The sequence below is a fragment of the Uloborus diversus genome, chromosome 4 (assembly GCF_026930045.1).
Source record: "Uloborus diversus isolate 005 chromosome 4, Udiv.v.3.1, whole genome shotgun sequence".
Taxonomy (NCBI): Eukaryota; Metazoa; Arthropoda; class Arachnida; order Araneae; family Uloboridae; genus Uloborus; species Uloborus diversus.
Genome location: NC_072734.1, coordinates 98,972,590 through 98,999,952, shown reverse-complemented (window position 1 = coordinate 98,999,952; position 27,363 = coordinate 98,972,590). Strand labels below are relative to the sequence as shown.

The window sequence follows — 27,363 nt, the reverse complement described above, 5'->3', positions numbered from 1 at the left end:
AGCCCGTTTATGTGAAATTTTGTTTCAGCAATTTCGTATTTAGGATGAAAAAGATGCAGAGTGGCGAATTGTGCATTAACAAAGCTATGTTTCAACTAGTACTGTGTCGGGAACATCTGCTTTCAGTGATGCTAAAGCAAAAGTTCATTCACAAAACTAATATTTAGTACCCAATAAAAAAGTTGATACTTAAGCCTCACGGTTCCCTTCTGAAAATGTTCATGTTGTGGAGGGGGAATTCACATTAGCTCCAAAATTTGTTACTCAAGAAAAACTTGCTATATGCCATCCCTACATATTATAAAATAAAGTCTCCAAAGAGCATCTGTGTGTTTGAACTCACAAAACTCGAGAACTAACTGGCCAATTTCGCTGAAATTTTCAATTTGTTCCTTTAAGTCTTGAAAAGGTTTGCAGACCAGTATATAATTGTATGTTTCATGCATTTAACTAATCTCTACATAGTATAAAATAAAGTTTCTGAAAAGCGCGTTTTTTAAATTCAACACGCAAAACTCGAGAACTACGTGACCGATTTCACTGAAACTTTCACATTATCTTTCTTTCAGAACTGGAAAGGTTTGCAGGCCGGTTTGGAAAAAAACTCGATGAATAGTTCTTTTTTTATTTCAATTGAGGTGTAATTTCCATAAATTCCTGAATATGGGGGCGAAAAGTTACTTGCACATATTGATATTTTTTATCGTTTGAAAAGAGCAGAATTTTCCACGTTCTACGCAATTTGTTTCAATGCTCTAACTCAGTGGTTCCCAACCTGTGGGCCGCGACCCCCATGTGGGTCATGAAACATTTTTTAGAGGGTCATGACATTATCCCTCCATCTAGAAATACATCATTGTATAGTTTAAAAATTAAAATACAGAGGTGAAAAATAGCATCATTTTAGAGTAGCATAAATATTTGAGCGGGATGACGAATCCAGGAGTAGAGCTATGGGGATGCTTACTTTCCTCCCTCTTATGCCAGAGTACCTGAGCCCCCAACATCCTCTAAGAGTATCTTAAGCTTTGGTTTAGGGGCTTAAATCTCTACAAATTCCAGGGAAAGGGTCCCAAATTCACCCCCCCCCCTTCTCCGAACCTCACCTCATCCCCTTCATCAAAAATAGTGAAGAAATGGGTTTTTAGGATATTAATTTCGATAAATGTTTTAGAGGAGTGCCGACTGCCTCCCTTCATATTTTTAAAGATCGTAGATAAAACTTTGTTTATAGGACAAAAAAATTCCATGTGAGGGTCTCCAAACATTTCCCTTTCAGTCATAAAAGATAATCTACTATTTTGGACTTAAAATTTGGAAGAAAAACTTCCTTGCGATTGAGGTACCTCCAATCGTCTCTCCTCCCGCATCACTAAAACTCGTCTAAAATTTCAATTTTTATAACTTCAATTCTAAAAATAATTTGAGGGAGAGGCTCCGAATATAAATTTGTTTCTCTAACGTTTACAAAGATGGCCTATGATTGCATTTTTAGAACCTAAAATTCAAACATTTTCCAGGGAAATATGGCCTAAATCCTTTTTTTCTCTTAACTTCAACAAAAATGGTATGTAACTGAGCTTACTTCTGAGGTTTCATTTTCGTTTTTTAAAAAATAGAGAGCATCCCCAACCTATCCCCTCCTCTTCTCTATCATTAAAAAATTTCAGTTTTAAGGCTTCAGTTTCAAGAAATTTCAAAGGCAAAGTCTCTGAGCTTAAACGGTTCAAAAAAGTCTCTGAACTTCTCCTGCTCTGAACACCACCAGAGATAGTGCAAACTGCAATTTTAGAACTACAATTTCAAAAATTTTCCAAGGAGAGTTCACCTGAACCCCTTTTCTTCTCTTAAGATAGTCAACAACTGAGCTTATTTAGGACATTTCATTTTCATTTTCGAAAAATTAGAGAGCATTCACAATTCTCCCTCCCCTTCATTCATCTATGAAATCGTCTAAAACTTTAGTTTTAGGATTTCATTCAAAAAATTTCAAAGGCAGAGGCTCTGTGCTTGAACCGTTCGTAAAAGTCCCTGAACCTTTTCTTCTCCGAACATCGCCAGAGATCAAAGCAAACTCAATTTTAGAAATACAATTTCGAAAATTTTCCAGGGAAGTACCTTTGCGAATATTAGGCTTACGACTGTCGATTCAAATTGCTAATTCTCCCTCTCCGCTTATAGCACGCAATTCTGTTAATTTGACTACCTATATGGTAGTAATGAGTCTCCAAGCAAAAATCTGGACTCTCTTTCTTGCTGTTTTAGACGCTAACAAGTAGCCCTACCCAAGGGTGAATCACCGATTAGAATAAAACTTTGCACATTGATAGGAAAACAATATATTCTTCTGTTTCAAATTTCAATTATAAAAATTCAAATTATGATTGAAAATTTTAAAAAACTAAACAAACTAAAGTTGACATGCTTCAGGATTTTTCTGAAAATACTATTTATAGGAATAAACTACCTCTCTCAATCTTTCCCCATTGTCAGTCCCCCATATAATATATATTTATATATATATATATATATATATATATATATATATACATATATATATATATATATATATATATATATATATACTAGCATTCCCGTACCCGGCATTGCTCGGTAATGGAATTAACAGGGGTTAACAGTGCTTGGTGCACCTATTTTCGAAAATCCCCTATAATAATTACTTATTACCTATAACTTTTTCTAATTTGGGGAGGATCCCGGGGACCCTGGACTCCTTATATATATATGCCCTTGTTCTTAACTGATCTTTAACTGTTATTAACGATCCTTTTAAAGTATTGATTATCTTTGCAAACACAGGTCATCCACATTTTATTGTTATACCTATGTTTAAGCTAGAACTTCTTTGTATGCAACATTTCTCATAAATCGAATTACGTTGTAGTGCAAGTTTACTGTAGTTTAAAATTGCACATGAAGTAAAGTAAGCATTCTTAGTTATGATTCATATTTTGGATATTTATTAATATTTGATTATAAATACTAGCTCCGTACATTTTCCCTATTTTTTTTTTTTTTTTTTACTGTTTGAATGTTGATATATGAACATAATTAAAATCAATTATCATTAAATACTGTAAGTTTTGAGTTCATTAGGTAAGCTTGAAAATTTTTTTATTTCATTTCAACAAAGTCGTAAGAAAGGAGCGAATGTTCAGGTCTGGACCACTAATTTGAACACAAAATCAATTATAATTAGTTCCTATAAAATTAACTTCTATAATGAAAATTAAAGTTTTTCATCATCTAAATTAGTTTTATGTACATGTATGTCTATGTAAAATTTAAATCAAATTATGACTGCATCTATTTACATTTTCAAGTAGCAGAGTTGCACTTCTTGAACTAAATATTCAGTCTAAGGAAAGAATTAAATATTTGAAGGTTGAATTCTTTCAACTTTCAAACCTTTTCTTGCAGCGGATATTCGTAAAAATCGTAAAAAATGGTTGAAATGACAAATTAGCTCAGTAAAGGAAATAAAATTCACTGTACGAGGGCAAATCAAAAAGTCTTTGCGCTTATTTTTTTAAGCCAAAATATGGCTGGGAATACAAAACGAACATGTACATTCCCAACAGTGACATTTCCTTTAACCGTACCAGCCATATCTGCCTTTTGCTCGGAAGAGCGGAGCTGCTATCAGTCATTTAAGATGATGGTCGTTCTTCAGACGTCCACAGCTTATGAGCAGCAAAATGTTATTTGTTTTCTATGGAGTAAGGGACAAACACAAATAGCAATTCGCAGGAAATGCTCCCCACACAGGGGGAAAAGTGTCTCTCTTGGAGACTCACTTGAAGAAACACAAGGGGCGTTTGTCTCTTTTGCTCAATAGAAAAAGAATAACATGTGACTGCTCATAAGCTGCGGATGCCTGAAGATGGACCGTCATCTTAAATGACTGATAGCAGCTTCGCTCTTCCGAGCAAAAAGCTGATACGGATGGCACAGTTAAAGGAACTGTCACTGCTGGGAATGTACATATTTGTTTTGTATTCCCAGCCATATTTCGGCTTAAAAAAAATAGGCGAAAAGACTTTTTGATTTGCCCTTGTCATATTCCATGTTCAAATGAGTTAATTTAATAATCTAAACCACTTTTGGAATTTCATTCAATCCTCAAACTGTGTGAATTTGTATGCTTTTTGCTTATTAATTTTCAAAAAATCGAGAAGGAACATAGGGGGATTTTATAACTCCAAAAAAGAACCGAACCATTTGAATTTTGATTTTGGGACATGAATATGGCATCATTCTAATATGAGGGCAAAAAAATGCTTGCAAAAATTAAAATAAAATATCCACAGAAACCCCTGATTTTTGTGCATCAGATTAAATTTGTTCCAATATTCCAAAATAATTAGAACATGAATTATAATTGTTTTTCACTATTTCATGCTAAAATGTAGGTAAGCCTTCAATTATAGAAGATCATTGTTGATCAGGGCCAATTTTGAACAATGCTTTTATTAAAATTAGTAGCGTGAAGAAAATCAATGAGAAGAAAGATGTTGCTATTTTTTTCTCAAATATAAACAAATAAATTCTGGCTTTTGTTTAGAGGCTCAGGGCCGTCCGAAGCTCTGACGGCGCTCGGGGCGTCTCCTGGCGCTCCCACCCATACACACAGAAAAATCAAATTAGCTATAACATCATAATACATACTTGAATTTCTTACATTTTAATGAACAGAACAATCAGAGGGCCATGCATAATACAAATTAAAAGACAAGCAATGAGCATGTTTGTAATATTTGTAAAACATTAATGCCCCAAAAACTTTTGGAAAAATGAAAATGTTAAAAATCCAAATATTTATCTAGAAAAATGTTATCGCACTTAATAAAAATACTTACAATTAAAACTGAATTGGTTATTCATATTGATCAAACTAAGAACAAAAATAAATAAGTTGCTAATTATAAATAGAAAATGTATTTATTGAAGTAAATTACATCAAAATTAGATTTTGATCTGGGCTCATCCAATGATTCTTTTCAAGAGTTTTTTGTGGTTTTACTTGTGCCAACTTAATACCAACTTTCATAAGTGTTATAAACAAAGATGTTATTCTTTTGCATCAAATATTTGTAAGTTTTAGGGAGAAGCCCACAAATACTCAACAACATCGAAAATTGTTCAGAATTGCGTTTTGGAGCTCTAATTTTGAAAAATCACTGGCCCTAATATTACAAAATATGGCTTTACAAATTGAGTTTTAAGACATAAGTTTAAGAAAATATTCGTGCAAGGGTCCCCATTCTTCCTCTCTTTAATATCACAAAAAATTGGTTTTTTAAACAACACTTACAAAAAATTTAAGTGGAATTGCCCCTGAATTTTCTTGGGAAATGCTCCAGATTTTCCCGTCCATAAAATCTTCAAAGTTCGTCTAAAGTTGCGTTTTTGAAACTTCAATTTCGAAAACTTGCAGGGGGAGAAGGAATTGATCTCAATCTATTTTAAAAAATCATTGATCGGAAAGTTTCTGAGCTTCCTCCATAACGTCAATAAACATGGCCTATAGTCGCATTTTTAAGGCTAAAATTGCGTTTTCAAAACTAGAAGTTTCAAACTTTTGACTGGACACCTTTTGACCTTTTTTCCTATCAGATCAAAAAAAAAATATATATGTTTTTTGTTTTTTCAATGTGCTCCCTTAAAATTTTTCCTGGTTACGTCACTGCACGCAGGGGCAGAATTCAAGCAAATTTGGTGAGAACTAGACAAACTGCCTTTTGTTTGATTCTAAACAGTTATAGTCTCAGAAATTGTATCTGCTTCAATTATACAAAGGAAACTAATGTTTTGGAGACTGAGAGAGAGGAATATTTTCGTGCCCTAGAAAAAAAATAAGGAACATTGTAATGATTCTATATTATGTGTTTTTGACTGTGTATTTATGATACATCAGGGAAATCAGGGAGATCAGGGAAAAGTCAGGGAACTTTATCACTCAGGGAAAAAATCAGGGAAATATCAGGGGAATTTTGAAAAACTAACAAAAATTCAGGGAAAATTGATGATATGAAGAAAAAAAAAATTCTTTGCAAAATGAAGCATTTTTATTCCCTACGCTAATTTTGCTTAACATATTTTTTCCTTTAATTTCTCATTATTTAAAATCACAGCGCAAAGAAGGGACTACTAAAAGTGTATACAGAGAAGAGACTACTTTTCAAAATTTCTACGTCTATTTTTTTTTTGCCATTCCTAAAACTTTTTTAAAAGTGGAGCTGTTCCCTTCGTGCATTTAGGTCCTCAATTAGAATGTAAAAAGAAAAAGAAAAAAAACCCCTGACATTAGAAAGAGAGGACTACTTATCTGCAGATATACTTGTGACTTTATACTGGAAAACCAGAATTACTCTGACAATTACAAATTACAACATTTGATTCGTTACCAATAAAAGGGAAGATAATCCTTACTACTTAAAAAATGATCAACAATAAATTTGGTTAAAAGAAGAATTTAAGAAGTACGAAACACTTCTTAAGTTAGCAGCAATGTAGTTTATGCTTAAAATTCAAAACATAATATCAAAATGTTACAAAAATTTAGAACTTATTACCATTTCCACATAAGGTTTATCCTCTTCCACATTTTCTATGTTAACATCGGCATTCTTGTCTGCTAGTTCTTCACCTTTTTCAATCAATGGCAGTAGATTCTGGATTCTACTAAGTACTGCAAATTAATATAATGTTAGGCTATGATAAATAATGATTTTTCAAAGTTTATATAAGAATTACAATGGAAATATTTTATTTTTTGAATGCACCCAGTTTGTTTACACAAATTTAATGGAGGTATCTTTAAACAACAGTAAAATCAGAATATAATATTAAGCCCTTATTCCCATAACAAACACAGTGGTGCCAACATACAGCTTGTGGACCACAGCTGGCCTGCAAAGCTGATTTTTGTGGCACATTATTACATCCAATGTTATAAATTGAAAAATATATTCTGGAACATTTCAAAACAAGATGGTCTTCTTTTGGGTTTTCAAATGAATGTTTCAAATTTGAAGCCAAACAGAAATTTGGTTCTAAACAGGATAGAATATTCATATTAATAAAAAAAGCATGTAGACATAAAAAAACAAAGCTTGTTTACTAGAAAACCTCCATGAGACCTGGGCATCTACAAAAGTTTCTCGGTTAAAGTTACAGCTTTTTCTTAAGTAACATTGTAATCAGGGTTCGCGTTTACGCGCTATAGCGGGTTTTTTACGCAAATTCGCGGGAAAGGGACGCAACTTCTGCGAAAATTCCGGTCCTAGGGACCCAGAACACCCAAAAGATAAAAACCAGAAAAAAAATTGTGGAAAATGCTGAAGATCTATCTAGTGAATGCTTTTAAGCTTCAATGACCGGGAGAATCAACAGAAAAGGATTAAAATGACCCTATCTCTTTATCAGCTATTCAAACACACCCTTACTGTTGACCAGTCAATGGAATTTTAGTGAAAAGACTGGAGTTTACAGTGACCTCCTGGGCAGAGCTCAAAGAGCAAAATATTGCAAGTTCATAAATAGCCCATTGTACTGTATTCTAAGAATAAGTTCTCCCTCAACTTTTATCTTGGGGGAAATTCCTGAAAACAACAATAAAGATCAAAAGTAAGAGTGGTTTCAATGCAATCTTCAGGATTGATACAGGACAACTGAGTAGTAAAAGATTATCTATTTTACATTCACCTAACCAGAATTACTTTTGAAAATTATTATCTTGCATCCTCAATAAAAAGATGGTGTGAAAAAAAAAATGGCGAACATTTTCCCTATTGCGCAAAACACAAAGTTCTGAACTTAACATTTTTCTTGTTAAATTACTTATGAATATGAATTTTATACAAAAGCACTTTAACCTTGTTCATTTTCTAGTAATTCACCTATTTCTGAGGGGGCTATTTTCATTTGGACTTGCAAAAGTCACATATTAATCGATCGCGCCATTTTGAAAATGGCAAAATTTTAAAAGTAGCACCAAAGCCAACACAGATATTTTAAAAGAGTCACAATAAAGTCAAATTTTTCTAATTTAAGATTGCAAATGAGCAATTTTCACTCATGTGAGAAATGTTTCGTTTTTGCGATCGCAATTTTTGTGTTGTGTTAATTCGCTTGCGATTTTTTTCTATTTCTATGAAATTGCCATTGATAATTGATGGAGGGAGGGGGGGGGGCTAGTTGTTTTTTTTCACCTAGAAAAATGTTTATGAAAGCAAAGGTTAAGGGAGTGTTTTCTGCTTGATCAATCAAAGGCATTTATTTTTTATTTCATGGTAAAATCCAACTTTAAAGTAAATTATGAGTTTACCTCACTGTAACTGACTAAATAGTTTCTCAAATAACTAAATCTTGCAAGTGTATTATTTGAACATATGATAATCACAGAAAAAGGGCAAAATTAACCAATTTAGTTTATTTCATACCTTTTTCAAATAACTATGTGGATAGTTTCTTTTCCTTAAGTATAAATAGTTGTATATTATTCAATTATGTGCTAAGATTTTCTGTTTAAAATTTAAGGAACTCAATTTAAAGGACCCAAATCTATTTCATTAATGGGTCTGTGGGAACCCAAGTTACGGATAATTGAGCGCGAACACTGGTAATGATACAGCTTCTTAAGTAACAGTACTTAAGAAGGAGCTGCATCATTACTAGAAACTAGAGACCTACCGAGTACTCGGTACTCGGCAAATTCTGATCAGATACTCGACCAATACCGAGTAGTTGCAAAAAATTGAATATTGTCCAAGACAGATACTATAATTTATAAAAAAGAGCAAGCATTTTATTCTGCAATCATTTACAATTAAAATTTATAAGTCAAATTTAAATTTGAGAATAATGAAGTTTGTAATGCTTCAATGGAATAATCTTTATTTTAATGTCCCCAAAGTTAATAAAACTTATTTATTAAAAAATTACGCAAAAAAGATAAGTATAGAAAATATGGAATTTTTATATTAAAAATGGATTTTTGCTACAAACAAAAATTAGTTATAAAAAATGTAAAAATGCCTTTGCTTAAAAAATAAAAGGAAATAAAACAACGTTAAAAGCACAGTGCAGGAAATTTGCAGACATGTGTTTGGCATTACAAGGAATTCCTTTTTCATGCACAAAATGGGAGCTTGTAAATTAAAAGGCATCCGATAAAAGTCGGATTTTTTTTTATCGAATGTCTTTACATTCTTTAGCTCACATGTTATGCACTGAAAAAGATGTTCCTTGTAACGGAAGGGGGGGGGGGGCAGAAACACCTGTCTGCAGTGTTCCTGCACATTTGTTTTATCTGCTTTTAAAAATTATTTATGTTTGGCGGACTAGAACTATAATTGATTGGTATACAGTGAAACCCCTCCTAACGGACACCCCTCTTATGCGGACAATTTTTAATTCCCCAGTTCCAATGCAAATAACATTATTAAACCCCCTGTCCTGCTGACACCTCTGTATTGCGGACAAAAAAATTTGTCCCGTTAGTGTCCACATTAGAAGGATTTTACAGTAATTTGTTTTAATTCCAACTTGATTAATCATACCTTTTATTTTTTTATTTTTAATTTTAAAAATAATTATTTTGTAAAATTTTTGACTCAAACAAAATTGTATATATAATGCATAATTAAATTTCAGCAAGAATTTAGTTTTAAAAACTATTACAGTCGAACCTCCATATATCGAACTACCACACATCGAAATTTTCTATATATCGAAATCCCAGCAAATTTCTATGTTCATTACATAGAAAAATTGTTTCTATATATCGAAAAAATCTCTATATATCGAATTTTTTTTCGAGACATTCGTAGATCATTCGTTAGAATGACATCGAGACATTCGTTAGTCTCATGAAAAATAAAGTTTAGGGGAGAAAATTATGTTCACTAAAGGTTGCGACGAAACTCATAATGAATTTGGGGTAGAGGGTTGTGTAGATAGGTCGTTGTTTCGTTCTGGAGTTCTTAAATCCCAACAAATTTATTTTAAATATCTTAGTTGTAACCAGTAACGTTGTAAAATCAGTTTCAAGTCATCCCTTTTGTCTGTTGATTATCGTTCCTAATCATTTTAGCTGCAGTAAAAAGCATTCAAGTTAAGTAGATTAATTTCTTACTTTTCTCTCAATTTGTCAAAACGAAAACCCCCTAATGTTGCGGACCAAGTTGAATTGCCGAAGAATGAAGCTGTATGAAGGCGCAAAAATGTGATTTCTGTTATTTTTTTAATTATTAACTTTCATTTAATCCGATGTTCGTATCAATTAGAAATTAGGTTTCATACATGAAAATTAGCTTTAATTTTAATGGTTTAGGAGATTTTTAGGACAATATAAGATCGTTTCTATATATCGAAATTTCTACATATCGAATTTTTTCCCGGCAATTTGCTACTTCGATATATGGAGGTTCGACTGTATATGGACAAGGAGGTCTATACTACTATTCCGATAAGTTCAAAATTTATCACATGTGTGTCGGTGGTTCTTCTTAAAACATATTTGGTTCTTGGTAACTCGGGCCGAATAGTGAAAGGCCGAGTACTCGGTAACTCAGTACTTGGCCGAGTAGTGAAAGGCCGAGTACTCGGTACTCGGCCAAAGTGCTACTCGGTACGTCTCTACTAGAAACCTTTATGGAAGCAAAGGCTAGAGATTTTCTATTAAACATGCAGTTCTAATCTTCTTTTCAATAGTAGTAATGGTAAAACAGTGTTTGGTTTACAATTTTCTTTCCTTTACTGTATTTTAAAAGGTTCTTAATTTTAAAAACCATTACAATATATTTTCATTTTATATGTGTTCTGGCCTGCAATAGTCACCTTAGTATGAGATGTTGCTCTCAGGTGAAAAAAGGTTCTTTGCACCACTGCCCTAACCCAAGAAGTTGAATCCAGGGTTTGAGATTTTTTATTTAAATCTGATGTTTTTGCTTGAACTTGGAATTTTAATTTTTTTTTAACAAACTTTTATTATTTTAGAAATTAATCATCTTATTATTATTTTTTAAACATGCACAATATTCTACAACTTTCATAAAAATCTCATGTTAATCTATTCTCATATCATTATATTTAAAGGAAAACAAAGATAAACCAATTTATACATGCATACCTCAAAACACATTTATCATTTAAAACACAAGAAATAATAGTACACTGTTAAGTGTAGAAAAAAATTAGAAAGTTAAATTAGAAATTTTATTTTTGAAAGCTGAAATAAATAAGTCATGCACTTTCTTCATGTTTTATATGAGCACTCACTTTTTTATACTGAATACACTCCCCCTCCCTTATTTTTGTGTCTTATATAAAGTTTTTCACAAGCTATTTAGTAAAATCATTTGTACAAGCTCACTTCATCACTAAACACTGTGAAATAAATCTGAATTTATGCATGCAGTTTACTAATGAAATTAGGATAACTTTTTATAAATTAAGGTTCAGAGATAATTTATAATCAGTGGTGTGAAAAAAGTAGCTTCGTTTTCAATAAAATTAACAGTTAATAATTTTTTCATGGGTCTAGTAGAGAACCCTTATGCAGGGCCGTGCCGTCTCCATGTGCAAGGTTGTGCAGTGCACAATGGCGCCAGAGTCAAAAAGGCGCCGAGCTCTACCAATCAAAAGTGCTCCAAATAAGGAGGAGCAGGGTTCACACCCTTAAGGGAGAAAAAAATTCAAGCACTTTTCAAGGCAAAAAAAATTTTTTTCAGGGCAATATCATACATTCATACTAAAAATATTGTATTCAGATTTCATTTAATGCAAATCTTTCCTCATATAAATAATAGCCGATGATAAAGTAACCCGTATGTTTCAACAATAAAACTCGCTCCACAGCATGACAATTTGATAATATGTTTTGGTAATGTTTGACAAGCATGGAAAAGCTTTATTCACTAAATTACCGCCTATTAGCTAAAGAAGAGATACATGAAATACACCGTCAGCTCAATCATTTCCAGCCGAGGACGGCAGTTTCACGCTTATTAGCACTCATCAGCCCGGCATAGGAAAGTGACTGAGCTGGAGATGGAAAACCTCTTAAGGAAGCCAAGAGTGCTAAACAAACTGGTAGCTAATATAGAATTAGCACAAATCAGACAAGTGACCGAAGCAGTGGTTCGGTTCAACTCGAAGATTGAATGCAAGGCATGGTATATTCAGTTACTGAATCAGGGTTCGCGTTTACGCGCTATAGTGGGTTTTTTACGCAAATTTGCGGGAAAGGGACGCAACTTCTGCGAAAATTCGGGTCCTAGGGACCCAGAACACCCAAAAGATAAAAACCAGAAAAAAAATTGTGGAAAATGCTGAAGATCTATCTAGTGAATGCTTTTAAGCTTCAATGACCAGGAGAATCAACAGAAAAGGGTTAAAATGACCCTATCTCTTTATCAGCTATTCAAACACACCCCTACTGTTGACCAGTCAATGGAATTTTAGTGATAAGACTGGAGCTTAGAGTGACCTCCTGGGCAGAGCTCAAGGAGCAAAATATTGCAAGTTCATAAATAGACCATTGTACTGTATTCTAAGAATAAGTTCTCCCTCAACTTTTATCTTGGGGAAATTCCTGAAAACAACAATAAAGATCAAAAGTAAGAGTGGTTTCAATGCAATCTTCAGGATTGATACAGGACAACTGAGTAGTAAAAGATTATCTATTTTGCATTCACCTAACCAGAATTACTTTTGAAAATTATTATCTTGCATCCTCAATAAAAGGATGGGTGAAAAAAAAATGGCGAACATTTTCCCGATCGCGCAAAACATAAAGTTCTGAACTTAACATTTTTCTTGTTAAATTACTTATGAATATGAATTTTATACAAAAACACTTTAACCTTGTTCATTTTCTAGTAATTCACCTATTTCTGAGGGGCTATTTTTATTTGGACTTGCAAAAGTCACGTATTAATCGATCGCGCCATTTTGAAAATGGCGAAATTTTTAAAGTAGCACCAAAGCCAACACAGATATTTTAAAAGAGTCAAAATGAAGTCAAATTTTCTAATTTAAGATTGCAAATGAGCAATTTTCATACTCATGTGAGAAAATGTTGCGTTTTTGCGATCGCGATTTTTGCGTTGGGTTAATTCGCTTGCGATTTTTTTCTATGAAATTGCCATTGATAATTGATGGAGGGGTGGGCCGTTTGCTTTTTTTCACCTAGAAAAATGTTCATAAAAGCAAAGGTTAAGGGAGTGCTTTCTGCTTGATCAATCAAAGGCATTTATTTTTTATTTCATGGTAAAATCCAACTTTAAAGTAAATTTTGAGTTTACCTCATTGTAACTGACTAAATAGTTTCTCAAATAACTAAATCTTGCAAATGTATTATTTGAACATATGATAATCACAGAAAAAAGGGCAGAATTAACCAATTTAGTTTATTTCATACCTTTTTCAAATAACTATGTGGATAGTTTCTTTTCCTTAAGTATAAATAGTTGTATATTATTCAATTATGTGCTAAGATTTTCTGTTTAAAATTTAAGGGACTCATTTTTTCCGCCAAAGGACCCAAATCTATTTCATTAATGGGTCTGTGGGAACCCAAGTTACGGATAATTGAGCGCGAACACTGCTGAATATATTCATTTTCCAACTGAATATATTCAGTTTATCTTCAGCTCAGTCACTTTCCTATGCCGGGCTGATGAGTGCTAATAAGCATGAAACTGCAGTCCTCGGCTGGAAATGACTGAGCTGGCGGTGTATTTCATGTATGGATAAGCTTTATTGTGACAAGGCTGAACTCGATCCAGCGACTTAACAGTGTTACTGGTAAGACTCATTTTAGGAAAAAACGAAGGTACTAAAACAATTTGCAATTCCAATAAACTATAGGGGACGCTGCAGCTACTGTCTAACGGCGGATGAAAAAGGTAAAACAAACAAATGCTGTAACTTATAACTTGCTTTGAAAATTAGTGAATGACAGTAATTTATCATAGTGCTTGTAGGAAGCTTTCTTTTCTATTGTTCTGAAATTACGTTACACTACAAACGATCTGAAGCCTGTAATTTACCCCAAAGAAAACACGTGGAATGGAATGCTTTACTTTTTTTGATAGTATTGTAAATTACAGCAAGGTAGCGTATTCGAGCTCTGGAGATGCGAATTGACGCTACCTATCGGAGTTTAGGGTTCATCCACTGATGTAAGGGTTAAAATTTCAACTATCAAACTATCACCAAACAGGCAATGGCTTCCTTTAAATGTAGAAACAATTTTCACCCGTCATACCATGACGGGCGACTTTCTAGTATATAATAATGATGGCAATTTAAAAAATTTTAGGGAAAAAAAATTGCATTTTCTACAACAAGATTGATAAAAGATCTTTGACTTTGACTGATCTTTGATTCTCAAGACACTGTGATAAAAGATCTTCTGCGTCGAAAGTTTTCAGCAAATGTCTGAAAAACTCGGTCATAAAGAGGCTTAATTTTGCAATCTTCACATTCAAAATATATTTTATCAACTAAATATTCGCAAGCTAATATTTAAAAAACTTTTCATAAATGCTTTTAACTTTCATGGAAAGAAATCAAAATACCCAAGTTCAGTGTTTTGAAGTCAATCACCCCCCCCCCCCCAGGTTTCAACATTTATTTCCAATATTGACAGTGGTTTATACACATATAAGGGCGGTTAGCATGGGCGGATTTATGGGGGGGGGGGCAGAGGGGGCAATGCCCCCCACTTTTGAGAGGACTTTATATAGTAACAACACATCTTCTAAAAATTAAAAAAAAAAAAATATTTTTTGAATATTTTAGAAGGGTATGGGTGGATTTATAAGGGGTGCATAGAGGACAATGCCCCCCCAGTTTTAGGAAGACTTTATATAGTAACAACGTATGTTCCAAAATCTTAAAACAAAAAAATCATGAATTTTTCTTTTTTGAATAGTTTAATGAAATGGAAGAGAAAAGCAAATGTCCTTTTCTGATGGGAGAAAAGAAAAGGAAAAAAAAACCGAACATTAAATACAAAAAAATCAGCTGTCACTGGGGTGATAAAAACGTGTCTAAATTCACTATTTTGGACTGAAAACCATTTGGGCAAGTATATGAATGAAAATATAGGCTAAACGAGCTTTACATTAAGCTGCAACACTTATAATAATTGACGATTATTTTGACAAATTAGAAAACCTAAAGCAAAGGGGGGAAAACTCCCCTGCCTCCATTCGCGCTAACAGAACGATCTACTCGTTATAATTTGTGTCCACATTTCAAGTATATTTGTGCATAATATTTATGTTCTTAGTAGATTAATTGGCCCTTTAAGAAATTCTAAAAAGCATAGTTTTTTTTCCTTCTCTCTCTCTCTTTTTTAAGAGAGAGACAGAGAATAAATTTTATCGCAAACTGAATAAATTTCAGTTATCTGAGTGTTCAGATTAAATGAATCTTTTTACTTAGAGGGAGAGTACAATTTTCTTACTTTATAAATACTGTTTAAAAAGTAAGGTTAGTCATAATCATCTAAGTCTAAGTCAGTCCTTGCCGTTATTGAAATCTAAATAATTTTATAAAAAATAAAAACCTAACAAAGATTGGTAAAATCATAAAAATCAGAGACCAAAAAGCAAGAAGACTTTTTCTTGAAAAAGATATGCTTAAACTTACTTTTACCGTCAAAATGATTCCTTAAACTTGCAATAAAGCACTTAATAATGTAATAATAGAATAAATACCTAACAAAACTAATACAGAGGAATTTTAATCAAGAGCCCACATTATCTTTAGTATCGATTTCAAATTTTCACCATCATGTTTCAAATTTCTATAAAGTTTCTTAAAGCCCCCGTATCTCAAAACCTCTTTATTTCGATTTTTTCTTTCCTGTGAAATTCGAAATATACAGATTCGACTGTGTGCAATATTCCCACCGCGCCACTCATAAAATTAAACATATTTAGCAATTTGCAGAATCAATGACGAAGAAAGGCTACATATACGTGGATTTAACAAATCAATCTCATTTCTAAAGCGAAGTGTCAAATTTCAGTCAATTATCAAAAAGTTGTCGCAGCAGAGGGAGGCGTCTTTATGCTTGAGTAGCAGATTTTCAATGGCATTGGGGGGGGGGGGAATGAAGTGAATTTTTGACCTTTGTTACACAGAAAAAGTCGTTTTGATTTTTCTTTTTCTTTTCTTTCTCTTCTCTTTTCCTCTTTTTTTTTTTTTTTTGAGACAAACATTTCGGGGGGGGGGAGGGGGGGTTGCCCCAAAAAACCCCCCTTAGCTACGCCCCTGCAACGGTTACACTTTTATGTCTATTATTGAAGAACAACAATGTTTGTTTTGTTCTTTTTCATTGAGAGGGTGCTTAGTATATGGATTAACTTTGAAATTTTGCTCCAATGATAGTTTTGAACGTTTATTAAAGAGTCTCGGTTCTTGATTGATTACATTAAAAATGAGAAATCAGCACTGTAGATGTGCAGTATACCTAATGTAAGCATTTGCTTATCCTGTAACAGAGTCTTAAAAAAAAATTCAGAGAAAAAATTGTAACCAAAATTTTATGTTGAATTAAAATAATACAATGTATTACAAATTAAACAAAATTAAAATAAGTGTGAAATATTACCAGCACTTTTTTGAAATTTCATTGCAGGTTTCTTGTAATTTTTAGCTTCAAGTAACTCAATAGCATGTTCAGCCACTGTAAGATAGAAATCAATGAGAATCAGGCTCAATTAATAAATGAATAGCAAAAGCAAACACATGAAGTTACATTCATAGTTGGGAGAATAATACAAAGATGCTATCAAGTCAAGTTTCTTATGTAGCCTTACTCAAATGAACAAAATTTTTGTCAATTCAAATGAATGATTTCAAAAAAATACTTCATACAACTTAATTAAACAACTAGTGGTTCATGAAATTAATAATATACTATGTGAGCAAGTGCTCAGGTAAAATTTGCAGTTCTCAAAGCAATTCCAACTTTAAAAGTAAACGTTATGAAATTCTGTCAAGAATGTCATTCTTATTTGCAACTAAGTACCAAACTAGTCGACCCGTGTGGAACTCCGCACTCTGCTTCGTATTGTTTCATGTGGCATTTCTCTATTTAAAAACTTCAAAGAAGAACATTATGAAGAAGAATCGAAAAAAGTAAACGGATGTAAGTAAACAGAAAAAAGTAAAGGTACAAAAGAAGGCATGTACTTTAAAGACATCAGCGACAAAACATCGTTAAATACAATGTTGTGATGATGTAATCATCGCTCACTTTTTGGTTGTACGTATTTTCAATGCAAACATAAATATCATTAAAAGTGCGAGACCGAGTGACTCCTGAAAAGCAGTAGTTGTGCATATGAAAAAACGGGTTGTGGCAAATACAATCCTGCCTATGTGAGTCTGTGACGGGAAAAAAAGAGGCATAAAAGAGATATGTATTGGCAGGCACCATTATAATTGTCAGCATGACACTCCAACCAACCGAGCAATTTCGCCTTCGTTTTCGATAGAGACGTACCGAGTACTCAGTAATTACTCGATACTCGGCATACTCGGCCAATTTGCCGAGTACTCGGTACTCGGCCAAATTCTGATCAGATACTCGGCCAATACCGAGTAGTTGCAAAAAATTGAATATTGTCCAAGACAGATACCGAAATTTATATTAAAAAAAAAGCAAGCATTATATTCTGCAATAATTTACAATTAAAATTGATAAGTCAAATTTAAATTTTGAGAATAATGAAGTTTGTAATGCTTCAATGGTATAAATCTTTCTTTTAATGTCCCCAAAGTTTATTAAACTTGTTTATTAAAAATTATGCAAAAAAAGGCAAGTATAGAAAATATGGAATTTTTATATTAAAAATGGATATTTGATACAAAAAAAATTAGTTATAAAAAATATAAAAATACCTTTGCTTAAAAAATTAAAGGAAATAAAACAATGATAAAAGCACAGTGTAGGAACGCTGCAGATACGTGTTTTTGAAGTTACAAGGAATTCCTTTTTCTATGCACAAAATGGGAGCTCGTGGATTTAAAGGCATCCGACAAAAGTTGGATTTTTTTGTTGAATGTCTTTACCTTCTCTAGCTCACATGTTATGCACTGAAAAAGACATTCCTTGTAAGGGGGGAGGGAGGCGGAAACATGTGTCTGCAGTGTTCTTGCACATTTGTTTTATCTCCTTAAAAAAAATATTTATGTTTGGCGGACTAGAACTATAATTGATTGGTATACAGTGAAACCCCTCCTAACGGACACCCCTCTTATGCGGACAATTTTTAATTCCCCAGTTCCAATGCAAATAACATTATTAAACCCCTGTCCTGCGGACACCTCTCTATTGCGGACAAAAAAAATTGTCCTGTTAGTGTCCGCATTAGGGGGATTTTACTGCAATTTGTTTTAATTCCAACTTGATTAATCATACCTTTTATTTCTTTATTTTTAATTTTAAAAATCATTTATTGGTAAAATTTTTGACAAACAAAATTGTTTATATAATGCGTAATTAAATTTCACCAGGAATTTAGTTTTAAAAACTATTATATGGACAAGGAGGTATATACTACTATTTCAATAAGTTCAAAATTCATCACATGTGTGTTGGTGGTTCTTGTTAAAACATAATTGGTACTTGGTAACTCGGCCGAGTCGTGAAAGGCCGAGTACTCGGTAACTCGGTACTCGGCCGAGTAGTGAAAGGTCGAGTACTCGGTACTCGGCCAAAGTGCTACTCGGTACGTCTCTAGTTTTCGAATGTTATTCATTGAAACAATGTGTAATAAAAAACAGCCAAAAAGCTTTTCGGCAAAAAAAAAAGACCGTGCGTCTATGTTTTGTCATTAGCAGCTGATACGTTTTAGAATTATTTGTAAAACATGGAATTTGATTAAGAAATGAGGAAGATCTCGCCTAGCGATTAAAACAAACATTTTAGAGAAATAATATATTAGACTGAAAATAAATGTTTTTATTTTTGAAAATTGATACAATTTCCCATAGAAGGCTGCTTTAACCATTACGGTTTGAATGCCAGCATATGTTTTTCTTTTAATCGAACACTTAAATTTCAAAACCAAAACCAGTTGAACTGAATCCATTTTTTAAGTGTAATTTTTCGAGCGTAGAAAAATTGCATTTTTTCCCCGCCGAAAGCAGAGGATAAGAAAAGTATTTCTTACTTTAGAAGTTGATAATAAATTTAATGTTTTACATTGTATTCGAATAAATAGTTTAAGGTTTACTGGGTGAGACTCGTAATTTCAATTTGGCATAGTAGTTTTTTATTTATACAAAAGGTCGAACACTGCTAAGAGCAAAATCTACATTTCAGCATACAATGAAGAGTTTTTCTGCGCAAAAAGGATTCCCTTAAGATTTGAATTTTTTAATCTAATATTTTTTATGCTTACATTATGTTTAGTAATCTGAATGAAGTTAAAGCTTTAAAAAAAGAAAGAACATCATTTGATTAATAGTCAATTCATCTGAATAATAACTGTAGTCTGCATAAAAGAATTGAAATGCTAAGGAGCATTCCTGTCGTGTTTATGTTATTGCATTACGTGTGTGTTATCTGTTGTAATAAGTATTGTGAGGCTCTGAAAAGTTGAGCTCCGAATCTGACAATGTTTACCTCTGTTTCGGTAAATAGGGAGTGGTAATTGGTGCTAAATTGAGTTGAGCAACTTTCTTAGTAGTTGTTCAAAAATATTCCATCTAAAATCCGAGCCAATAACACATGTTTTTCACTAAACTCCCCTAAAACAGGTAAACATAATTAAAGTCACAGCTCAACTAACCAGAGCTGCACTATACATGTAATGCGTAATATTAATCTAAATTAGCTATAATGGCGGACCCTAAGTTCAGCTAATTTATAGTCGAACCCTCTACTAAAAAAAACTTATCAATGAAACCGAGCAACTAAGCCCAGTGCTTTCGAGCTTTATTTAAAAAAATAAAGAAAAGAAAAAAACAGGTTTAATTGTGATTTTTTTTCGCCGAAAGCGGTGCAAAACATTGGAAATTGTATTAGAATTTTGAATTCAAAAAAAATCTGCATAAGAACTACAGGCCACTCGAAGGTAATGCAAGAGCTAGGGGCGTTTCTGAAAAATTGATTTTTCGAATGTAGGTCTGATTTTTATCATTAGCCGGCTTGATACGCTTTAAAATGAGGGGTAAATCAAAGAAATCGATCAAGAATTGAGGAAGATCTCGCGTAGGAACAACAAACAAGCTACAGAAATAAAATTAAGGGATCTCGCATACCGACAGAAAAATAATCCACAGATATAGTATATAAGATATTGAAGAGAAGTGTTTTTGTTTTTGAAAATTTATACAATTTGTTATCACAGGCTGCTTGAACCATTATGGCTTAGATGGCAGCACGTGTTCATCCTTTAAACGATCGGTTAAAATGTAACATCAGTTGAACTATGTTAGTTTTTAAAGCACAGGTTTTTTGAATGTAGTAAAATTTTGACTGGCTTTTTTTTTTTTTTTTTGCGAAAGAAGGAAAAAAAATGATATTTACACATCAAGTTGTTAGTAATTTTTATGTTTTACTTTGTATTCTAATAAATATTCATAGGTTAACTAAATGAAAAGCCTAATTTCAATTTGGGGTAGTATTTTGTTTTTTTTTTTTTTTGCCCAAAGAGTCAAAAACTGTCATCAGAAGATGTACATTTTAGTATACGATTTTTTATCTGAACAAAAATAATTCCATTTTAGTCTGATATCTTAAACCTAATACTAATATTATCGCTAACATCATGCTTTATTTTTCTAACTGGAGTCAAAGCTTTAAAAACACCTTATAATTAAGAAGCAAGTCGCTACAGATTGCATCAACTTTTCGTGATAGCAAGGAGCGTTCCTATCTCATTTATTTTACTCCCTCACGTGTGTTATTTATTGTTTGTAAGTGTCCATGTAGTGCATGATATTTTTCTAATTTTTCGATGCAGATCATCCGGGACGGGGCCCGAACACTCGTTCTTATGGTTACCAGTCGAACGCTATGCCAATCAAGCTATTCTGCTCTGCCGGTCACGGAGCAATTTAAACTTATAAATTTAACCGAAAACCTCAGTTCGGTGCTTTAAAACAGGTTTTTTTAACAGAAAAAATAATTTTTAGACTTTGGGTCTATGTTTCGTCAGTAGCCTAAACGATAAGCTATAAAATGAGGGGTAAATCAAAAAAATCGATCAAGAATTGAGGGAGATCTCGCATTGAAACAAAAAACAGGCTAGAGAAATAATATATAAGGATGTACTCAAACAAATTCATACATTAAAAAAATTTCATAAATTCTTCTTTTTAGTGTTCCTTTCTGTTTTTGTCTGTCATTAACTATAGTTGAAAAAAAGTTTTTTTTTGTGAATAATGCATTTTACAAATGCTAAAAATTAGTATATATGGGCAGTTCTCAAAAGGTGGGAGCAAACACAGACCTCAACTTTGAAGCTTCAACATCAAATAACTTTCACTTTAATTGACTCAAAAATTTTTGAGTAAAATAATAATACTGTATAGAGACAAGAACTGACATAAATTATGGAAAAAATGCTCTTCAAATACCCTTAAAAAATATTTTCTTTGCTAAAAGGCACAATTTTGGACACACCAAAATGTTAACAGAGCAAATGTACCATTAAAAAAATTTTTTTTTAATTATTTACATACGTTTCTAAAAAAAAATTAAAAGTATGAATTGAACACTGAATAATTTTTTGTTAATATTTTACACAAATAACAAAAGTAAAGGCAGATTACTTACTTTGTAAACGATTTTAGAAAAAAGTAAGTTTAAAATTTGATGCATGTCCAAAAGTTACAATCTTTACAATGCTATTATTTGAGAATTAAGTATATGATGTTTTCGTTTAAAAGGTATTTATCGATCCTCAGAATCAATTTTTAATTGTTTTAAAGTGTTTCCATAAGCTTTTATGCAGTATCTTAGAAGAAAAATAATTTTTCTTAAACATACATGTGAGATGTCCAAATGACGTTACGATCTTGACGCCGATAATTCTGTCCGTTTATTCGTAATTTTTGATGATCCACTGTCTTTTAACCTCAATAAAAAAGGTTATTGTAATGTTATCTTCTTTAATCCATTGGTATTTTGCATAATTAATATGTTACACATTGAACAGTACATTAATTACAGTAGAAACATGGCTGGTTATGATCGTAACGAAAGCCATTTTGCGCTAAAATAGCCAAGCAAACCTCCGTTGGCGACAACACAATATACGATAAGCTAAAGGTTACCAGAGGGGAATTCCAGTTTGACAAATGTAGTTTATCGTCAGCTGCATTAGTTTTGGCGACTTCATCGCCTGCGCTAGCATTCCCCCCCCCCTTGTTATTTTAGATTTTTTTTTTGAGCAATCACGATTGCTTATTGTTATCATTTGACCGTTTTTGGTGTCCGTGCCTTTTTCAACTTGGACCAGAAGCCTTTGCAGCACCACCGCCCACCGTCCTCTGCTGGCGGCGCGGCTGCTCCGGTTTTGAGCTATCCGATCTCCTGGTCGGAGGCGTCCATGTCCTACACACACGCACGTTACATACACACACACGACTTCACACACATACACTCACACACGCCTACGTGCATACACACATGTCTACGCATTTGTTGTGCACATAAACTTTCTCCGTTTGGTGTGATATGATGTCTGTGACACTATAGGGAACATTTTTCAGCCATCTTGTCAACGCGGTTGAAAACCACAGACAGCAGGAGGAAGAGATCTTAACGCATTTTGTCGACATCGTCTAACTGTTGTAAACAGGGGTGCATTCCCCGCCAAACGAATCCCCGTATATAAGAGAAAGTAAAGAGGTCAAGGGGGGAGACTCTTGTGATGCAAAGGGCAGAGTAGTCGCGGAGTGCGGCTCTCGCAGTTCAAAATATCTTTGTAACATTAAATAATCTGTAATTTGTAATATAGCTGTACATAGTGATATGCTGATTAAACGTCTCTAAAAGACCATGCAATCTCTTGTCGTCTTTACACAAGAGGTGGAAACGGTACAGCTTAAAATGGTGTCAGAAGTGGGATGCTTTAGATAACCCTGAACTGACTCTTTGCTCGTAAAGAAAACGAGGGGAGAAGAAAAGTCGATGCTTTCTCCCGCTCCTCGAAGAATTCCCGAACAGCTGTTTGAAGCGGAGTTTGTTTCCCTTCTTGCGAAAAGGGGGCTTTTCGTTTTCGTCTTCTTGTAAAGCGGAGAAAAAGGAAAAATGACGAACGAAACTGAAACTTTCGCGTCTCTTAAAAATTTGCTGTTCGCTTTGTGAGTGGTCAACCTGACCACAAGATTGTGAGATCACCCTGATCTTAGGATTGCAGCGTTGGAAACGGTCAAACTGACCGAAGGTTTCTGAGTTCTCCAGGATCTCGCTGTTTGCGCTGGATGGGTCAAACTGACCATATGCTGAAGAGATCACCTTGATCTGTGCAACGTTGGAAACGGTCAAACTCGCCGCAAGTTGCTGTAGCGGAATCCAGTCACGGAGGCTTGTGTTCGCGCTGAAGAGAGGGTCAACCCGACCTGTTTAAGAGCAGAAACGCCGTCAACGTTCTGCTTTTGTGATCATATTGATCAACCGATAAATGGTCAAACTGACCATACTGTGAAAAGGTCAAGCTGACCTTCAAAAAAGTGTGTGTGTGTGTGTTGGTGGGCAAATCTTGCCGAAGAAAATCTATTGTGCACGTGCCAATTGTGGATTACAAAAAGAAGAAAGGCGCGCAGGAAAATCTGGGGTATGTACCTTTGCTTTTTCTTGAGTTGTCATTGACTTGTTGCTATATTAAGTTTTAAGTTTTGGAATTTGCTTAACTCTAATTAGTTAAATGTATGACAGTGCAAATCTTGTACGGGAAAATTGTGTACATTTTAAGTCATTTAAAAGTTAACTGTGGGAACTCAAGTACGAGTACATTAACTTTCTTTTGCTTTCTAATTAGCTAATTAAGTAATTTCTTGTTGTAATTTTTGTATTCCTTGAAATGGCGTTCCTCGGAAAGGGAAAGAAGCAGGATTTGATAATCCTGGCGGAAAATTTAGGGGTAACCGTTACCTCAGAAATGAAAATTGTAGAACTTAAAAAGGCAATTACAATTTCCGACGATTACGAAGAGGAATTTGTTAGGACTCTCTTCGAAAACATAATTTCTACTAGGAAATTAGAGGAGGAAAGGGCTGAACAGGAGAAACAAAGAGAACTCGAATTAAAAGAAAATGAAATACAAAGAAAACACGAACTGGAAATAATAAAATTAAAATGTGAAAACCCTTCTATTTTTGAAAATAATAATGGAGTACCTCCATCATCTATCGTGTCGCGCTTAAACATTAAGAAACTAATTCCTGAATTTGATGCGAAACAATCGGACATCAGCCTATATCTGGTGATTTTCGAGCGACAAGCAAAGAGAGCTGAAATTCCCGAGGAAAATTGGGTCGCTCATTTGCTTAGCTTGTTGCCACTGGATATAGTGCAGCTGATCGCGAGGGAACCCGAAGAAGTAGCATCGGATTACCATCATGTAAAACAAGTGTTGCTAAAAAGATATAAATTAAGTTCAGAAGTCTTTCGACAAAAGTTCACTCAACATCAAAAGAAACCTGAAAATTCCTGGAAAGATTTTACTTTTGAAATCACAAATTATTTAAATGAATGGTTAGCGGGGCTGGAAATAGAAAGTTTTGACCAATTGAAAGAGCTCATGGTAGTGGATCAGTTAAAAAAACGTGCCGGTCCAGAAATGAAAAGTCATTTTCTAGACGACTGGACTAGTTACAAATCATCCGCCAAACTTTCAGAACAATTTGATAATTACGACGAAGCCCGAAAACATAATTCAAAATCTGAGGAAAATTCTAAGAGAAATTTTAAATTTTCTGCGGAGGGTACTGGTTTTAAAGAAACAGGAAGTAAAACGGGAGAATTAAAACAGACATCTAAGTCGGCAAATTCTTCTAACGTGCAAATGCGGAAAGATTTCGAAAAACGCGCGGCTCCGCGATGTTACTACTGCAATGAGGTAGGTCACATTAAGCCTGCGTGTCCAAAACTGGGAAAGGGAGCCGGAGTGGAGTATGTCAATTGTATCTATTCTGAAATAGAAACTATAAATTTTATAGAGACGGCAGAACTAACAGAGGGCTTGATTTCGTACACCGAGGGTACCGTGGATGGGAATCCGATACATTTATATCGGGATACAGGATCGACCATTGATTTAGTCAACGCTAAATATGTAAAACAATCGAGTTGGTGCGATCAAAAGGTAAGGATAAGGCAACCATTAAGTCTGGATTTAGTAACATTACCCCTAGCTCAAATAGAAATTTCAGGGCCTTTTGGTACAGTGAAAACAAAAGCCGCAGTTTGCGGAGATGTGTTTGATCGAAATCGGTACCTGTTGGGAAATCGGACGGCCGTGTTGATCAAAGAAAGGACCGGCTATGAATTTTCCCTGGTAGATTCGATGAGCGGGAGGGAGCCGCCCGGGTTCTGATATAAATTTCTCACTGACTAAATGTGGCAATGGGGCAGCAGTTGTTGATATAAATTCAGATCTGGAGGATGTCCTTGATGACAAGAAAAAAACTTGTCTTTATGTTGAGGGGCAGGTTTTGGTTTCCGGAACAGAGGAAAACTCCTCGCAAGTGGTCCTTTTTGATAATAATAGTAATGAGTTGAGCACAGCTCGCAACAGGGGTTCAAATCGTGATCCGAAAGTTAGTGAGAGGAACGGTTCCGAAGCCGAAAATACGAATCAAACAGGTTCATTCGAGAACGTAATGTTGTGCAATCCTCGGGAAAACGTTCCATTAAAATGTATACATTTTATAGAATTAGGAAAGGAAATGGTGCCGGTTCTCGTCACAGAATTAGTGAATGATTTAATTAAGAGTTTTGGAAATTTGGTCGTACTTTGTTCGGATAATACAGAGGCATCTTCGAGCACGGGGAAGTTTCTTTATAGGATCCCGAAAGCAAAACTAACTGCTATCAGAGCGTCCAAGTGTCGAGTTTCTCCAGGGCGAGAAAGAGGGAACGCAGTAGCTCTGCAAGTAAAAGAGCATCGCTTCTTCGTTTTTCGGAATCCCCTTACGCGGGTTCAACTTAGGATACTTCTCAAGTTACTATGTTTTGCGCATTATACGAAGTGTCGCGAGCGGGAAGGATTCATGGTGGAACGAAAGAAACGAGTGACCTAGTTTGTTTTGCTAACTTGGGGGAAAGACTAGCATATGTCGGGATGCCGGTAAAATATGCTGAATATATTTGTTAAATGTTGTTAATCTTAACTATAACAAATTGTATAATTTTAAATTTCATTGCATGGTTTGGTTAATTGTGTATACTCGTACTGCGTTCTAATGAATAGCACGTTAACAATGTTCATGAATAATTAAAGTAGTTGGATGTGCTTACTTTTAATTATGTTATTTTTGAACGCGTTATTTTTATGATTAATGTTGTTGTTGTTTTCTTTTGTAATTCATATATGATTTTTCTATTTTAATTATATGACCCTTACAAGTTTAGCACTGTGTTTACATTGTAGAAGTAAATTTGTAAAGTAGTTTATTTGTTTTAAAATGGAAATTGAGTTATCGAGTCAATTACAACTCCAGAATTAGCATAGTACTGCCTAGAGAAGTGCTATTTTTGTAATCAACTGTACGTGAGTGTCATCACCAGAAAAATGAAACTTTTCTCTTAATCGAAAAGTTCTTCTAAGGGGGAAGGAGCTATACCGATGCGATTTCTCCAGATTGTTTGCTGTTGTAACAGAAAAACATGTAACGCGGGTGTTTTATATCTGTCACCAGTATGGGAGCTGGATAAGTACAAGACCACACGTAAATACGGTTTTTGCTCCCCTTTTCTGAGAAATGTTCGAAATTAGATCTTCAGAATAGCTGAATTCCATCCGAAGCTGGACATTTGTTGTGCACATAAACTTTCTCCGTTTGGTGTGATATGATGTCTGTGACACTATAGGGAACATTTTTCAGCCATCTTGTCAACGCGGTTGAAAACCACAGACAGCAGGAGGAAGAGATCTTAACGCATTTTGTCGACATCGTCTAACTGTTGTAAACAGGGGTGCATTCCCCGCCAAACGAATCCCCATATATAAGAGAAAGTAAAGAGGTCAAGGGGGGAGACTCTTGTGATGCAAAGGGCAGAGTAGTCGCGGAGTGCGGCTCTCGCAGTTCAAAATATCTTTGTAACATTAAATAATCTGTAATTTGTAATATAGCTGT

At 34.0% G+C, this 27,363-nt stretch overlaps 1 protein-coding gene across 1 annotated transcript in view; it reads right to left on the bottom strand.

Moving 5' to 3' along the window:
• The window catches only part of LOC129219706 (uncharacterized), a 40,474-nt gene that overhangs the window by 7,971 nt on the left and 5,140 nt on the right, over nt 1-27,363 (bottom strand). The window contains exons 2-3 of the mRNA XM_054853992.1: nt 16,655-16,729; nt 6,597-6,712 (exon numbers count right to left, since the gene is read on the bottom strand). Coding sequence (XP_054709967.1) covers nt 6,597-6,712; nt 16,655-16,729 — 191 coding nt within the window. The remainder of the gene's footprint in view (nt 1-6,596; nt 6,713-16,654; nt 16,730-27,363) is intronic.